At 38.0% G+C, this 17,292-nt stretch overlaps 1 protein-coding gene across 4 annotated transcripts in view; it reads right to left on the bottom strand.

Moving 5' to 3' along the window:
• Window positions 1-946: 946 nt before the first annotated feature.
• The window catches only part of COL6A6 (collagen type VI alpha 6 chain), a 50,386-nt gene continuing 34,040 nt past the window's right edge, over window positions 947-17,292 (bottom strand). For all 4 annotated transcript variants that reach the window (XM_068674527.1, XM_068674526.1, XM_068674528.1 and 1 more), the window contains 18 exons: window positions 16,949-16,984; window positions 16,261-16,323; window positions 15,387-15,449; window positions 14,436-14,498; window positions 13,044-13,106; window positions 12,573-12,623; window positions 10,712-10,747; window positions 10,536-10,598; window positions 10,310-10,372; window positions 9,873-9,908; window positions 8,969-9,005; window positions 8,404-8,415; window positions 7,808-8,301; window positions 6,097-6,187; window positions 4,795-5,466; window positions 4,095-4,188; window positions 3,569-3,834; window positions 947-1,715 (listed from right to left, as the gene is read on the bottom strand). In XM_068674527.1, the coding sequence (XP_068530628.1) occupies window positions 1,543-1,715; window positions 3,569-3,834; window positions 4,095-4,188; window positions 4,795-5,466; window positions 6,097-6,187; window positions 7,808-8,301; window positions 8,404-8,415; window positions 8,969-9,005; window positions 9,873-9,908; window positions 10,310-10,372; window positions 10,536-10,598; window positions 10,712-10,747; window positions 12,573-12,623; window positions 13,044-13,106; window positions 14,436-14,498; window positions 15,387-15,449; window positions 16,261-16,323; window positions 16,949-16,984 (2,376 nt within the window). In that variant the 3' untranslated portion in view covers window positions 947-1,542. The remainder of the gene's footprint in view (window positions 1,716-3,568; window positions 3,835-4,094; window positions 4,189-4,794; window positions 5,467-6,096; window positions 6,188-7,807; window positions 8,302-8,403; window positions 8,416-8,968; window positions 9,006-9,872; window positions 9,909-10,309; window positions 10,373-10,535; window positions 10,599-10,711; window positions 10,748-12,572; window positions 12,624-13,043; window positions 13,107-14,435; window positions 14,499-15,386; window positions 15,450-16,260; window positions 16,324-16,948; window positions 16,985-17,292) is intronic.

Raw genomic sequence — 17,292 nt, 5'->3', positions numbered from 1 at the left:
GGCCCATCCTCTTTAATATATTTATTGATGATTTGGGTGAGGGGACTCATTACGTCTGCAGATGACACCAAGCTGGGGAGAAGTGTTGATCTGCTGGAGGGTAGGAAGGCCCTGCAGAGGGACCTGGACAGGTTGGGTCGATGGGCAGAGGCCAAAGGGATGAGACTCAACATGGCTAAGGGCTGGGTCCTGCACTTTGGCCTCAACAACCCCATGCAGCGCTACAGGCTTGGGGCAGGGTGGCTCAAAAGCTGTGCAGAGGAAAAGATCTGTGGGTGCTGGTTGATGATCACTTGAACATGACCCAGAAGTGTGCACATGTGGCCAAGAAGGACAACGGCATCCTGGCTTGTGTCAGGAGTAGTGTCGCTAGCAGGAGCAGGGAGGTGATCGTGCTCCTGTACTCTGCTGTGATTAGGCCACACCTCGAGTACTGTGTTCAGTTTTAGGCCCTTCTCTACAAGGACATCGAGGCCCTGGAGCATGTCCAGAGTCGAGCTACAAAGCTGGTGAAGGGCCTGGAGCACAAGTCCTGTGAGGAGCAGCTGAGGGAACTGGGGTTGTTTAGTCTGGAGAAGAGGAGGCTCAGGGGAGACCCTAGCACTCACTACAACTATCTCTAAGGAGGTTATAGCAGAATGGGGATTGGTCTCTTCTCCCAAGCAACAGTGAGAGAACAAGAGCAAATAGCCTCAAAGTTGTGCAGGGGAGGCTTGGGTTGTATATTAGTAAAAATTTTTCACTGAAGGGATCGTGAGGCATTGGAGTAGGCTGCCCAGGGAAGTAACTGAGTCTTCATCCCTGGAGGTATTCAAAAGATGTGTAGATGTGTTGTATAGGGACGTGGTTTTGTAGTAGACTTGTCACTGCTAGATTAATGGTTGGACTTGATGATCTTAGAGTTCTTTTCCAAACTTTTCAAAGAACCAATGGCAGAAGTGAAATATTTGAGAAAGAATGACTTTATTTATATATTGGATTATTCAGGGAAAAAAAAAATAAGAAAAAGAAAAAGCTGAGACAGATTCAATGGTAGAAAATCCTCCACACCAAAGTGAAGTACATTCTGGTAATTCAGTGACTGCAGAGAAAATTAACTCCATCCCAACCAGACCCAGCAGACCCTTGCTCTTTGGTATTATTCTGTATATAAGGCAAATACAAACAAATTAACTAAAACATTTTGACTTTAGTGTCTCGCATCTAACATAATTTCATCAAAATATCTGAAGAGTTATTTCATTTTATTCATTCAATTTTAAAAGTGCACATTTTTGTGTTTTAGAAGAACACTTACAATACTTTAAACAGTAGGGTGTTGGCTAACAGAAGTTTCTCAGTTCTCAACATCTCAGACCAACAGAGCAATAATTTCAATTTTCTTTTCACTATTAAGTTACTAGATAAGAACTTCTCTAACAAGTATTTTTTTCAGCTGAAATCTGGGGGCTGAAATGCTGTGTAAACCTTTCCCTTCAATGTCTTTTGCTCATCATCTTGATAGTGTAACCAAAGATACAAAGGAATTTAAGTTTCTCTGCACTAAAAAGACTTCATACACAATAATTCACATTCCTTTTGAGTTTTAAATCTGTTTCTGTTGCCTCCACAGCCTCCATACCAGAACCAAGTACACGTTTTCTGCTCTTTGTTGTAGTACCACTTCAGATCATAATTCTGACATTCTCCGCTATCTTGAGGCAGGTTGCATGCATCTGGAAAAGGCAAATAAGAGAGAGTTTTAATGAAAGGTTCCACACTGTCGTTGCAATTTCAGGGAAAATAATGTTCAGCACAAATTAGCAGTTGAGAGAGGTAGTCAGTGCTCAAAGTCTTACAAGGAGTCGCTAAGTATCCACACACAAACCTTCAGTGTCAGTGTGGCCAGAGGCGCCACTTATGATCAATTTGATAAGAAGGAATGTCTGAAACTCGATTTTCAGAGGCAAAAACAGAAGAACTGCTAGAAGGTGTTTAGTCTTCTGACATGGACAATTACCAACATTGTTGTAATGTAATTATACCCATTCTATAAAGCACGGGCAAACAAAGTTAGCACAAACCACTCTTGAAACTTTTCTGAATGTTCCTCTGCTTTACACCAGTATCCTTCAGTAAAATTTCACAGTTGAACATACGCAGATGGTTAAATTATCTGTAAGAGTCCTTTAGCCAAATCACAGAGCAATACAGAGTTGAACTGTATAAATGAGCCAAAATGTAGGTGAAAGTTGCACACTTTGTAGCAATCCGGTATTAGGTGAGTACAGATCACTACAAAGCACATTTCTCGAAAAGCAAATTCTCACACTGTGCTACATATTTTTAGAAGTAAATGTTTGGGTCACTAATTACAAATCAGGATTGAGAACTGCAGTTCACACCTCTCCTGTAAGCGCCTTATGTCACTGCTCCCATGAGTGCAATGAGCCTGACTGCTTCGTCACAGGAAACACTTCATTTGCAAAGTGAAAACAGTAACATATCTTCATTATTAATGGAGACCAGCGATCCAGGAATGTAGACAGGTAGTTAGGCCATGGGACCAATTCTGTCTGTGCAGAGCAAGCCAGTCATGCACTGTGGATGTCTGGGATTTTAGAGGTATGTTAGCTCTTCATTCAAAGATCCATTATTTAAAAAGTTTTGCAAAAGCACTAGCCATCTCATTCGAGATGGGGCTACCAGACGTTCTGCAGAATCCTTTTTGACCAGAAAGATGGAAAACAGAGGGATGGGAGCTGTATTAATGAGCAACAACTCCCAAAGTTATGCAGACACCATTGGATTGTTCCACAGAAATTATTTCCAAGTACAGTCTACACAATAGAAACACTTAAAGGATGTTGTTGCATGTTGTTAAAAGGATGTTGGTAAGAAAACTGATCTCACAATCAGATGCACATACCTGTTGAATCAAATGGCAAATCAAATGGAACAAAATGTGTAAATAGGAGGCAAAGTAAAAAACATACATATATATACATATATATATATGTATGTATTACACGTGTGTATATATATATACGTATATATATGTATATATATATATACGCATATATATACATATATATATATGTATGTATTACACATGTGTGTATATATATATACGTATATATATGTATATATATACGTATATATATATATCTTGACAGGATACCTCTGGTGAGGAATCCTGTTCTTCCTATGGGAACAGATTGTAGCAGAGACATGTAATTAGTTTTTCCATGTTGAGCTAAGTTAGCAGCATGAAGTAATTCAATATTTAAAGTGCAACTTGGGGATTTAATGTGATCAGTTGTTCTAGTAAAGTGGATTATAACTATATATTTTATTATCAATGAAAATTTATAAATCAAAGCTAAAGTTTAAATGACACCTGCAGTTCAGCCTTTAATTACAATCTCTTACTGTACAGATCTGGACCAAATACAGACATGGCAACAAAAAAGTTTGGAAAATGTAATTAATGGAAATGCTTCATACTGAGTAAATATTCAACCAAGTACTTCACAATTTAGGGTCATTCTACAGAATTCAAAGAGACTTTTGTACTCTAAAATCATACCATAAATGCTATAGTCAGCTCCAGTTTCCAGTGTTGCCTCTAGGTTTTCCTTTTTCTCCTGAGCTCCTCTATACTCTTGTGGGTTTTCTCCTTTAGCATCTTCCTCTGTGAAATAGTCCATCTCAGAATGATATTCCGTTTCCGGAACCATGTGTACAGGATCTGTGCTAATCTTTCTAACTGTTTCCAGGACTCCACTTTCCTTTGTTTCAATGTCTTTTAAATAGCCACTGTAATCAGTTTCATCAGTTTTGGGAAAAGGCATCCTGTGAAGGAGGGAGGGAAAAAAAAAAAAAAAAAAAAAAAAAGAAAACAAAAAGAAAAAGAAAAAAAAATGTTTAATCACCAGTACAGCTATTAAAACTACCCATGGCTCATTCCTTCTGAATATTGCAAGATTTTTTTTCTGTCAGTGATGATTTGAATATATCTAGTAATCCAAAGGGAGATTTTATGTTTGGAGATAATTGTAAATATACCATTTTATCCCATACCCATGCAACAGGTTTAATAGGCAGTTCCAAACCTTTCAATGACAGGCACTCGCACTCCAGTGTCACCTCGATCTAATCTTTCACACTCTTCTTGAAGTTCAGGAGGAGGATAAGCATTAATTTGATCTGTGGGGAAAGGATATGTGCCACAGGTAAATTTTAAATTCCTCCAAACCCTAGTAGGTTTAATGGAATGGAATGGAAAGGAAATGTTTAGTCTGAAGAAGAGGAGGCTCAGGGTAGACCTCATTGCTGTCTACAACTCCCTGAAAGGAAGGTGTGGGGAGCTGGGGGGCGGCCTCTTCTCACAGATAACCAGTGACAGGACTAGAGAGAATGGCCTCAAGTTGTGCCAGGGGAGGTTCATGTTGGAAATGAGGAGACATTTCTTCTCAGAAAGAGCAGTCAGGCATTGGGATGGGTTGCCCGGGGGTGGGGTGGTGGCGTCACCATCCCTGGGGGTGTTCAAGGAAAGGTTGGACGTGGTGCTTGGGGACATGGTTTAGTGGGTGACATTGGTGGTAGGGGGATGGTTGGACCAGGTGATCTTGGAGGGCTTCTTCAACCTTAATAATTTTGTGATTCTAGTGTCCAGCATCTGCTGCAAACTATAGATGAAAGAGTTAGGCTATGACTAGAAAGAATGATAGTGCATACACTGACTACTTTTTTCTACACAGCATTTTCTCATTCTTTCTGTAACTTATGCAAACACCATTGCATACTACTTACGTTGTAGCTGGTTTAGAAATGCCCGGCTAAACCTCTGCGCATATGCCATCTCAGATGTAGAAACCCTGCCCAATGTCAGTAAGTGCTGATCTGTGGGGAAGCTTGACAGTTCTATCAGCTCATTGTCATTTACATTACTGCCAAGCGCAAGAGTGAACACAGTAAATCCTTTGCACTTGACTCCGAGTGAAATATCTTTCAGCTTCTCTCTGTCCCATGTGCTTGTTTTGCTTCCGATTATTACAAATATGACTCTGTGTCTCCTTTGTCTGGGATTTTTAAAAAATACATTTTCAACTGTCCACTGTAGGGCAGAGGCAATGGCTGATGGCCCTTCCAGTTGGCGAACAGACTCCCGGATATGGTTCTTCATCAAATTTTTATTACTGTATGTTCCTAGATTGAACTCCAAGGCCACGGGGGTTTTTCTTCTGTCAGGCAGGAAGCCCCTGGGAGCCTGTTGTACCAATGCCACTCTGATGCCTCCACGCGATTCACTTGGCTGTGAGGCAATATCAAACTGATCTAGCATGTCGCTCACAAAGTCTTTGGCTCTCTGAAAGTCTTCACTGGTGATGCTGTGAGAGCTGTCCACAACGTAAGCGATATCCATATCCATCTGAAGAGGTAGAGAAACGGGCACTTCACATGGCGTACTGGGCTTGCATTTATCTAGAGAAGAAGAGCCAATATCCAGCAAACTATTTAGCAACATAGCAAAAACAATAGTTTAGAAAAAGACATTTTTGAGTCCTATTTATCTACTTTTTCTTATTTTTTTTTTTTTATTAAATAAATCAGTTTAGCAATCAGAAATCTTGTTGTTCTTATTAGAAATAACGGATGAATTTTGTTAAACAAGGTTTTGAGATACTATGGGAAATTACTCAAGTATGAAATCAAAAAGTGTTCAGGAGGTAAAAACAGATCAGAGTTCCCCTGAGAATTTTTCTATCAAAAACTAAACGCGGCAACGGACACTGGAGCAAAATTCTATTTTTTACATCAGACCACTGTTCAACATTCTGAAACGTTATCATCATTTCGCAATTTCCCCCCACCTCAAAATACAGAATTTATAGTAAATGAACATGTTTTCCTAGAAACATGACATTATTTCAAGTGCATTTCTGTTATAATTAAATAGCAATTGGATAGCAATTAAATAGGTTTTGTGGTATTGAGACTCTAATTCTTACTATTCCTATTGCCCAGAAGAATTATTTTATTCAAAAACATAGGATATGTCATTGAAAGTGTAAAAAGACCAATACAACAGCTGGAATATGTAAAACATCTTACCAAAGCAAAGTACACAATATATGATGTTGTCCAAATTCTCATTCTGTTGTCTTTCCCAAACAAATAATTGAAATCTTCCAGTATTATCAGTCTAGGTTTTAAAGCAGACATAAAATTAATGTTAAAATGTATATACAGCAAACACAGATCACGTTTTCTCTTTGTTCTTAATTCTTAGTATCATTACTACAATAGATTTTGTCCCTAACTGGGTGATTTCACGCTATTGTAATACTGAACAGGTACACAGAATACTTCAGTTGCCACCTGGAGCATTCTATCTGCCCTGGAGCATTACAAGAAGGTCTTCATGCTCCTCAAGATTTAGTACCATGCAGTACAGAGATTGCTAAACCTTTGCAACTCCTAAGGACAATCAACTGGTATTAATGCTTTTATTAGCCAGTTTAAGACAGTCATAATAGATCATTCAAAGCTAGCTCAAATATTTCTGAATGGTGTTGAACTTAACTCCTATGTACACATTAATTTTATACTTTGCCTTTCTACTCTTCATAGAATCTAGATTAGGTAGGGATTCAACTTTTATTCTCTGTACGCATAAGGTGACCCATATCTTGATTAGGGTGACTGTGTGCTACTATACTACAAATGAGGGGAAAAATGAGACATCGTGTGATTGCAAGTAAATGAAAGAAAATGAATGAAAGAAAAATTTCAATTCCTGTCATAAAATCTTTTCTGTGCAGGTCACCGTAGCCTCCCCTTGACAATGAAGAGCGTATATTCTGGCCTGAGTAACACAGTCTTTCAAAAAATAATGTGGGAGGAAGCATCTTTATAGATGTCAGTGGAAATCTCAGCACAGGTAAAACATACTATCACTTTTTGCCAGTGAAAGACCATAACCTTTTTTCTTTTCTTAGTAGGTTGCTACAGAGAAAAAGACATGATTTTCTGTCTCAGCTCTTTTTGAGAAAGAAAAATCCTCCTTAGGATTGCTTTCTTGGGAGATAAACTTCTAGCATTAGAACAACAAATGTTTTGCCTGTGACCAACTGAAGAAATATATATTCTCCAGCAGAAAAAAAGTTCATCACACAAAGGCTTGAGGAATCCTGAAGAAGCTTCACCAGCATCTTACCATTTCACTGACCATCCAACCCCATCTAGATATGATTCAAGAGAAAATATACTTCCTTGTCGACTAAGCTAAATAAAAATGGCTGTATGATAGCATCTCATTGCAGGAAGCATAACCTTCTATTTATTTCTGGGGGAAGTTTAAAATGCCCAGTCTAACTGTTCTTCCAGCCAATGGGAAATATGGATTAAATGGAAAATGTGGGTGTTCTTTTTCTAATCTTTTCTACTCTTAAAACTGACTTACAGAAAATTGGCACCTTTGTAAGTAACACGTTATATGCAATCAGATTCATAATCTGCTCGTACTAATAAAACAAAATACTGATGTTTGCTCTTATTTAACCAGTGAAGCAGCCCAGGGAATAATCTTCCTTCTCATATGCCAACTGAATTCTTTCATTCAGATTAATTAACAGTCAAACAAATATGTGAATTGTCTAATAGATAAAAGGCTACATGAGAAAAATTGCAATACAAAATATTAAAGGACTGACTTAGATGCTACTAAATCACAATTTAACCTCCAACTCTTACATTTTTCATTACATGTAACACAATTTCCTTCTATAAGGATGATCCAATTTTTTATAGTCAATCTACTTACTGAAAAGGCACGTTTCACATTTGGCACTTCACTGAAGGCAATAACCACTGGAGTGATATCCAAGGCACTCAACTCCAGTGCAGCTGTGTTGATAACCATATCATTCTGAGATGGACCATTGGCAAAAAATATAGCAATTTTTCTTGTGAGGATACCCTGACGAACCCGTTTGAAGACATTTCTTGCAACAAATCTCATGGCTGCCCCAATATTACGTTTGCCAGTGGATCTCTCCAGTGGTATTTTCTGGACTGCTTGGACCAGCAAGTCATTTCTTTTGAATTCTGAGAAACGGATGAGATAACGCGTGTTGGCATTGTAAGAAACAATGGAGACGCGAGCGCCTGTTGGGCAATTGCTTTCACTGATCTTAATGCTCTTCAGCAATGACATAGCAATGTTTCTCATTCTTTCAAATGCAGCTGGAGTAACATCTTCAGACATATCAAAGGCAAACACCACCTCAGTTGGATAAGCTGGACATGTGCCTGTATCTTGAGACAAAATATTTGTGTCAAAGTATTTCCACAACTCAAATTTTGTTAGTATTTTTCAAGTCTACGAAGAATGGGCATGCAGACGCCTGATGGGCTTACCTGATGAGCAAGCTGGAATGAAGAGATGGAGAGGAGATCGATTATTTTGGAATGACATTCATGAAAATAGAGACATATTCACTCACTTTAAGGAGCCCAATCTAAAGCTCAGACAAATATCAGAAACCATCACACAGGACAACAATTCTCTTCAACAAACACTCAAAACAGTACAATTTGACTGGATTATATTTAAAGAGCTTGTTCTAGGTTCTGCTAAGCAGAGAAGGCTGAGAGAGAACAAATACTTCCAAACAGGAGAACAAATGATATAAAAATATTCTCTTCTCTGAGAAGTCACCAAAGGGGGATTGGCACAATGCCAAATAATTTAATTGTAAATGAAGAGAAATTTGTTACAATTTTTGTAATTACAAGGTAGGAAAAACAAGCAGAAAGTGTAAATCTGCTTTACTTACCTGCTGAAAAATTCTGACAATTAAAAGCTACTAGTCAACATAAACCCAAGTCCTGATACAAACAGTTTACAGGGCTTCCAGCGGGGGCTTTTTCTTTTAAGGGTGACTAGGTGGAGTCAGAGTAAAAGAATGTGCTCCCTACTTACGGCAGTTTTTTCGTGAAAAATTCACAAGATCACAAGGCTGCAGGAGCAAAAAGAAAAAGCAATTAACAGCAAATCCTAGACCATACCAGACCGGGAATCTTATTTCTAGTTTGAGTTGAAGGTCAGATCTAAGCTGCTGAACTTGGACTTGGAGTCCAGATTCATACATTCTAGTTCCTCTCTGTTTCAAATTGTACAGGGACTTTGTCCTGATGCCTGATGCAGATTTTTTTTTTTTTTTTTTTTTTCAGACATGCTCTGTTGGCATTTAGCCACAATTTGGAGTATGAAACAACTATTTAGCCATTCTTTATTTTGTGTAATAATCATACCTAGGAGGTCACTGAGCAATGACACTTCCAAAGGAAAATGAGCAGCAACTTGCAGAGGAAGAGGGAGGTCTGTGAAGAAGGAGTGGACTTGTCCTCCCCTCCTTGGAAGGCAGAATATACCTGCAGTAGTATTGCCTGCAGTTACTTGTCCATGCAAGGGTTAGATGAAGCCTTTGCTTAGGAATGTTCATCCTATATGGGTTAGGATTCTGAAGAAATCCTGCCCTGCTATTCCCAGTTAAAATAGCTATTGCTGAGGAAATGTCTTTCTTTACAACAGGGTGAGAAATAACCCTAAACCTGAGCTGGTGTTTAAACTGATGTGAATAGGGTAACAAATAAAGGAATATTAATGGCCCAAAAGTTTGTAAATAGCGTAAATCCATCTGCATATTTTTTCCTTATTTGCCAAACAGAAGGATTGACTGCGCTCACTGTACTCTGACCAGTATTTGAGAAGGATACTGTTTTCTAACAACTAAATGTGCTCATTGCATTCAGTGCATACAAATAGACGATGACTAAAACTTAGTTCCATGTACAATGCAGTTAGCTGTGAGGTAATTACTTACTTCCATAAAAAAGGAGCCTCTTGGTCCCTTCGCGCCCTGAAATAAATTAAATACAGATCCAGAAAATCAGACTTTGATAACATATTTCCATCTGTGACTCTGTAGGCCAAAGAAAATGCAGGCATACAGTGTTTCCACAATAATCATTTGCTGATTTGAAATATGAGGAGACAACATTGCTCAGCACGGATTTCTCTGGACCTGTTTATGAAAGACTTGCAGACCAATAGTCTGACATTTCTCAGCACATTTTCCTTCCAGTTCTTTTAAATATTCACTACCTGTTGCTCTTGAGGATCTCCTTTTTTGTGCCCCCAGGCTAATTAAGTATTGTTTATCATATGAAACACTATCAAATATTCCATTAATCTAATTGCAAGTTTAAGATCAATCTAAGAGCAATTTATTATTATTATTTTTTAATAAAAGTACATTACCATAGGTCCTGGTGGCCCTCTGTCCCCTGGATCTCCCACGGAACCTGCTCTGCCAGCATTACCCTGTAAATAGAAACAAAAGTTTTATTCTTTATAATCCTACATTCAAGTGTAGAATTTCAGCACAGAAAAACCTCTAAAACTGCACTGTGAGCTGGAAACACTTAGGACATATGGGCTTTACTTACAGAACTCTTCACGGAGTTAACAGATTTATCATTCTTACCCGTCTACCCCTAATTCCTTTGGGTCCTTTAGCTCCTGGAACACCTGGGTTTCCATCTTCTCCCTAAAAATTAATGAAATCTAGAACTTTATATGAAGGGAGAAAACAGACAGATTTCAAATGAGAACAATGTAAAACAAGAAATAATGAGAGCAAGCATGTCCATTTAATCATACCTCTGGACCAGGATACCCTATGAATCCAGGTTCTCCCTGCCAGAAGAAAGAAAATAAGACTTCATTAGAATCTAGAACTTTGTGATCTGCTTAGCATATGATTTCTTTAAACCAAAAAGAATTTCAAAATTATTCTTGGTGTTCCAGCCCATTCAAGTAGCAGCAGCGACTCTCAGATGACTTCTTTTTAGATTAACAACTTTTTCACATAAAGCAAGAGCATTGTAAATCATTCCAACAGTTTCTGAATTTTCAACAGCATCCCATTTCTCAAAAAAAGTGTTTTAACAAAAATTATTTATGACTCCTAGCAAAATACAGCAGAAATCTTATTCAGTGATCATCACTAAAACAAAATATTCAAAGCAGTGTTTAAAAGCAGTTTCGGAATGTTGTACGTTCCATACTGAGCAGTGATAACATATTTTTGGCATATGAGAAGCCACTTCATTAATTGTTTTGGGTTACTTCAGTTCTTGGCATACTCTTTGACTGTGCATCAAAAATGAGAACTCTCAGAAAGACTGATCAGAAGGGAAGCATATCTTTCCTTGACATTAGAGTAACTAGCAGAATTCACACTACTTCTGTATGTCCTTGTTTTAAGAGTTCTTTCCTATGAAACTAGACATGGTTGTCAAACATCACAAAGCAATCAAGGTTTTCCCAGCAGATTTTTATCACATGACTTTATATTATTATTTCTGGAAAATTACATGCACATAGATCCCCCATTATAAATAAGAGTGTAATTTAACTTGTGTACCTCTGTGATTTATAGCAACATTAAGCCTATGCACTTAGCTATTAGGGGAAAACCCATTCTTTCTGGATCATCATACTGGGCCGAATTATTTTTATTTTATTTTTAGTTTTTTAATCTAAGCCCTGCCAAACCTTGGGCAAAAATATCAGTGTTTAAGAAGGGCTTTAAGTCAATCCTTAAAAACAATTAATAACAACAAGGAGATTTAGCAGAAACCTTTTCTCCTTGCTTGTAACAGGGAGGATCTTCCCTGAAATAAACAAGTACTCCTACTTATTTTATTTGAAGAGATTAAAAGAACTAGTCTTTTATATAACATATGTGTAACCTGTGAAAATCTTCCATTAAAGGAAATTGTTGGGGCTAAGAAGGCAAGAAAACAGATTTTTTTTTTTTTTTTCTGCATAGCAAGAAGTATCGAGAGTTGTTTTTATAATAAGCCATTTGAGAAAAACAAGAGATCATCAGTTGGAGAGCCTACTGGAAAGCCTTTCATACCTTTTCTGCAGCTTCTGCAGCATTATTTTTCTCCCACAAAAAGATCAGAGAGTGAAACAGATGGACCTCCAGTGAATCCACTGGTTTGCTTCTGTTTCCCAAACAAGAGGAAACAACTCAGTTGAAAACAAGAGTGGCTAGTCAAGCAGACTGGAGCGGGGAGAAAGCACTGTGTACTCCAAAAAAGTTCAACTTACACCCCCATATTCATACACACCAAGGAAAGGGTGAGTGGATCTCAAAAGAGCAGCTCCTTCCCATTCTTTTTCATGTGTTACCATCATAAGTCACCACTTGTTCAGAATGGGAGCATAATTCTCTTCAGTGATCACCAGAGTCAACCTGTGTTTGTATCAAACCACATTCCTAAACTCTCATGAAACAGAGTTGGAGGTCACAGCCACATTTGTTTCAGTTTCAGATAACCCTTTTCAGAATTTCTCACAAGGATGGATATGGGAAGGCTAAACCTTTTCCTGAACCTCAGGAGCACATTGTGGCCACATCTTACATCCCCCTTGAATCAACTTTGATGGTCCCATTAAAAGTGACCTTGTGCAATGGAGACTGAGAGACATTCTGACTCCCAACACTTACCTTTGCTCCTTTGCTCCCTACAGGACCAGACACGTGTCTGCCATCCATGCCCTGCAAAGGTTGAATATAATCAGTAAGCTTTTAATAAAGGATTGGATTTATATCCAGTTCCATTTTGGAAAAGAGACATCCCATTACAGTGCTGTGTCCAGGCTGCTGATACTGACGAAGTAGGACAAGCTATCATGACACCGTCTAAATGATGGCAAAATCCATACAGAGAAAAAAGGGATTAAGGCCATTCTCCACTGTGTGACATACCTCTAGCATATTCTCTTTAGTGCATATAGAGAACTTGAGTGAAAAGATATTATCTCTAGACAACAAGGAATCTGGTTTCCATAAGGAAACTGAGAACCAAATGTGAAATTATTTTAACTGTGTCAAACAGTGAAAATAGAATAAACTGAACTGATCCAGCTGAATGAATATTAAATTACAGGGGTCCAGAACTAGGGCAGAAATACTCACTCGTACACCTCTCTGTCCAGTTGGTCCCAGAGGACCTTTCCTTCCAGGATCACCAGGTTCACCCTGTCATAATTGAAATGTAACAAACATTATTTTGGCTCATTCAGGAGAACTTGTTTCTGAAATGTAAACATGTCTGCTAGATTGAAATGTGCTTATACTTTTTACAGGCTACGTGATGCAGATTAAAACACTGTGTTACAGATGATATTTGAGAGAAAGTTTCTTGGGTATGTAACTGGAAAGTACTGGGCATATCAGAAGACAATGAGAAAACCTCATGGGCTTTCCTCAAAAAACCTCCCATTGTTACACAGAACTTCTTATTGGCAAGAGTGTTTTCTAGGAAAAGTTATATTAACGTAGGCGGGACATATCTTGGAATTTTACCAGCATGAAAGCATCTGATGGTAGCAGAGGATATTTCTCAGGAAGGCTGTTTTCTTTTCTTTCATTCCTTTTTTTTTTTTTTGGTTTTCACTTTCTTATTGAACAAGAACCCCAGATGTAAAGAGCACAGAACCAGACTCTGACTCCAGTGATTCCAGTAAAAAACAGTTAATATGGTGGCTACAGCAAAAGACAGGGTGATTACATCCAGTGTTTCAGTGTTTCTTCCTAACTTTGTCACTGCATCTTTTCACACAGCGACTCTTTTCACAGCAGCACTCTGACATTCTGACACCTCTCTATACTGAACGTAATAATTCTTCAAAAAGACTAAAAAGGCTTTGTTAACTGGTATTCATTATGCCTTCTAGATGCAGAAATACAACAACACCTAACATCACGTATTTTTATTTAATAGTCTCCTGTATCAATGCACATTAATTACAGGAAAGCAAGGGATAACATTTATTACAAGTAATTGAGCCATAATATATGTGGACTATGCATTCAGGATAAGCCTTTATGTTGAGAAGAACTAAATTAATTAATTCCTTTATAATAGCCATCCTAACAGTCAGGGGTCTTTGAACTGGCTAGGAATCTTTGGAACAAAAAGGTTAAAATGAACAGCTGTGCTTCATTAACTGGTACTTATTTTCAATAGGTTGGACAGAGTTTAAGAATCTTAAAACAAGCTCAAGGGTCGCCACTGCCATACCCCTACTACAGTTTGTGAGAAGCCAGGTCCCATCAAGAACCATGATCACAACAGCAATTAGAACAGCTGTCATGCTGACTAATAGCTTCGTAGTGTAGCTCTGACACTGGTAAGTGACCTTGAACATATCGCTTGCCTTCCCATGCAATCTAAAAATTCTTACAAAACTTAACAATTTTTACATATTCCACATCAACAACACAAGTATTAGTTCATGCTTTTTCAGTCAGGTTCTTGAATGATGCACTCATATTGCTGCAATCACGTGCTTTAAAAATGTTTACCTTTGGTCCTCTTGCACCTAGCCTTCCAGCAGAGCCAGGTAGACCTGCGGGACCTGGACTACCCTGTAATCAGAAATATCAGTAAAATGGTATACGATGAAGAATTCAAGGCTTCATTACACTCAAGGTTCATTCACTGCCACTTTAAATTATTGTAGAATCAATATACACACTAGAACATAAACAGACTTTGCCAAAGCTTTTGAGGACCACAGTAAGTTATGGATCAAGCTATCATTCAAGTTATTTCCTGGTGTCTGTGTGACTACTCTAAAATTTCCAAAATGTTATTAAGTATGATATAAATATTTTCTATCTACATAGCTATTACAAGTATGACAGCGAAAGCACAAGCAATATGAATATATATATATATATATATACACACACACACATATAAATGGGTACATAAACTTGAACATGACTAAAGTAGATATCCAAAACTGACATAGTCAGATGTTCTAATCCTGAGTTATACTGGTTTAATTCCAGAATAAGAGCCCCAAAATCAACAGCATCACACAAATGCAAGAAAGATCAGTAGTCAGCGCTCAATAGCTAAAACCTCATCATACCTTAGCATTAAATCTTACAGGTCATATTTTAATGAAACCACTGACAAGCTGAATATCTAACTATGCCCTCAACTCATCCAGTGTACATCTGGACCTGTAGGTGCTGCAAGCCATGGTGTTATTCCTGATACTATGGAACTGAGAAAGGAATCTAAAGCTAACTCTGAAGTTCTCTTCCTACTCACCCACCTAAACTTATTTCTCGAGATTTGTAGCCTCATATGACCGTCAGTTTGCTCAAGAAATATACTGAAAAATCTTCAGTTTCTTTGCTCTTTTACATTTGTTAAAAACTCTTTAGAAAAATAACACAAACATTGAAAAATGAAAAGCCCTAAGGTGTGCAGCAAGGATATATTATTTATTTAAGGCTAACCTGAAGGCCTGGCATGCCCTGTGGTCCTGGAAGTCCTTTGATCCCTTGTGGTCCGTTTGGGCCCTGACATAAACAGGCATTGAAAGAAAAGTCAGTTCAGCATTCACAGCCTTTCAACGAAGATTAGATTACTGCAATGAGCAGAATTCAAGGGCCTGTTTTGCAAGCCTCAATGCACAGGTGAAACTTCTGGCTGTTTGTTTGTAGGAATTAGGTGAAGCAGCTGAGAAGGTCACTGCCTGAGGGGTATACTCAGAGAGCCTCTATGGTGTCTATGAAACCAATAAAGCATTACACAACACACTACTAGGCCTGCTTTCTCCAGATGCTGATATTATCAGTGGATGGAGAATATTAAAGCTGGAATCTATAATAAGCATTCTACCACTATGGTTCTCTTTAAAATAACTCCCCAAACACTATTATTATTTTTTTTTTTTAACAGAAGGATTTTCTCATTGTTTTTGTCAGTAAGCATATCATTTTCACAATTCCAACACATTTTGGAAATAGAGTACATTCAAAAATGCAATGAAATTATGTACTTATTACTAGCAATTTCTAATAAAAATCTTCATTTTGAAGATCTGCTTGACATTATCCTGGAAGCTGGAGACATCTTGACTAAATTATTTATTCTGGCTACTTGTTTTCCTCTTGATTTCACTAGAAGACTCATTTGCATAAACAGAAAGAGAAACTTGGCCCATTTAATTCCTCAGGGCCACAGAGGAGATCTGCCAAGGATTTTTCCTCATAATATTCACTAGTTGAAGAAAACAAGGCGTTCCAAAAGAAAAACAAAAGATTAAGACTGACAACTCATTTTCTCCACAGCTAACATGTAGACCATCTCTAAAGTTCTTTTAGCTACCTGTGGGCCTTTAAAACCAGGATTTCCTGGGTAACCTGCTTCCCCCAGATCTCCTTCTCCACCCTGCCAGAACAAAAGCAAACATTAAAAACAGAAAGGAGGGAGGGGGTAAGAAAAGAAATTAACACCTGCCATATGCATATCAACAGGTAATCATTTAATGTCTGCACAGAGTATTAGCTGACAGAAGGTTTTCCAGAGTTTCCAAGCAGCTTTCAATCTGCTTCAACTTCCAGTTAAGAAAACTCCGTTGAAAAGCAAAAGAATTTAATTTTTATTTTTTTTTAGTATACGGTGTGTGATGAACACTTGAGGTACAGAGCAAAATGTCAGTTCCATTTGCTTCACATTTTACACCACAATCTCAGAAATATTCCTGCATTTCTGTAGCCTTTCCGTTCATTCCTCATCTTTAGCAAGTCTCTCCTCTACTTGTGTTCCCAAATTTGCCTTAAAAATAAAAGAGACTGTCCTTTTATTTCAACAAAAGCTGTCTTTCTCTTTTCCAGTTCTAAATCTTTCAAGCCAGGAGTGCCCCTAATACATTCACCCGAGGCTGTCTTGGCTTGAAATAGACTTTTTGTTGCTGAATACTTGTGTCTTGGATCACACTGAATTTTTTCCCGTAAAGAGGAACAAATGCTCAGGCTGGACATGTAAACAGGCAGCAGCAGGGTTAGCCACTCACCTTTGGACCTGGAGGGCCTGTATGACCTTTTGCTCCCTAAGAAGGAATGGCATGAGATTACATCCAGAACACCAAGCAATGTGAAACAACAACTTATAATTAAGTAAATACATTCAATTTACAGAGACCAGAGACTATTTCCAAAGAAATAAAAATCCCATTTGTTTAAGGCAAAAATGAAAAAAAAGAATGGATTTGGGACAGAAATCCTTACCCAAGTATTACCCTCATCAAAGAAAAGGCCCTTAGTGAGTGAAGAGGGAAGATATCTAAACAGAATTCTGGAAAACATCTTCCCAGTCAGCGGCTCCTTGGCTAAAACAAAAAGAGCCATCTCCTCTACC

The sequence above is a fragment of the Anas acuta genome, chromosome 2 (assembly GCF_963932015.1).
Source record: "Anas acuta chromosome 2, bAnaAcu1.1, whole genome shotgun sequence".
NCBI classification, from domain to species: Eukaryota; Metazoa; Chordata; class Aves; order Anseriformes; family Anatidae; genus Anas; species Anas acuta.
The sequence above is the reverse complement of the archived record's forward strand: the minus strand, read 5'-3'. Positions and strand labels throughout refer to the sequence as shown.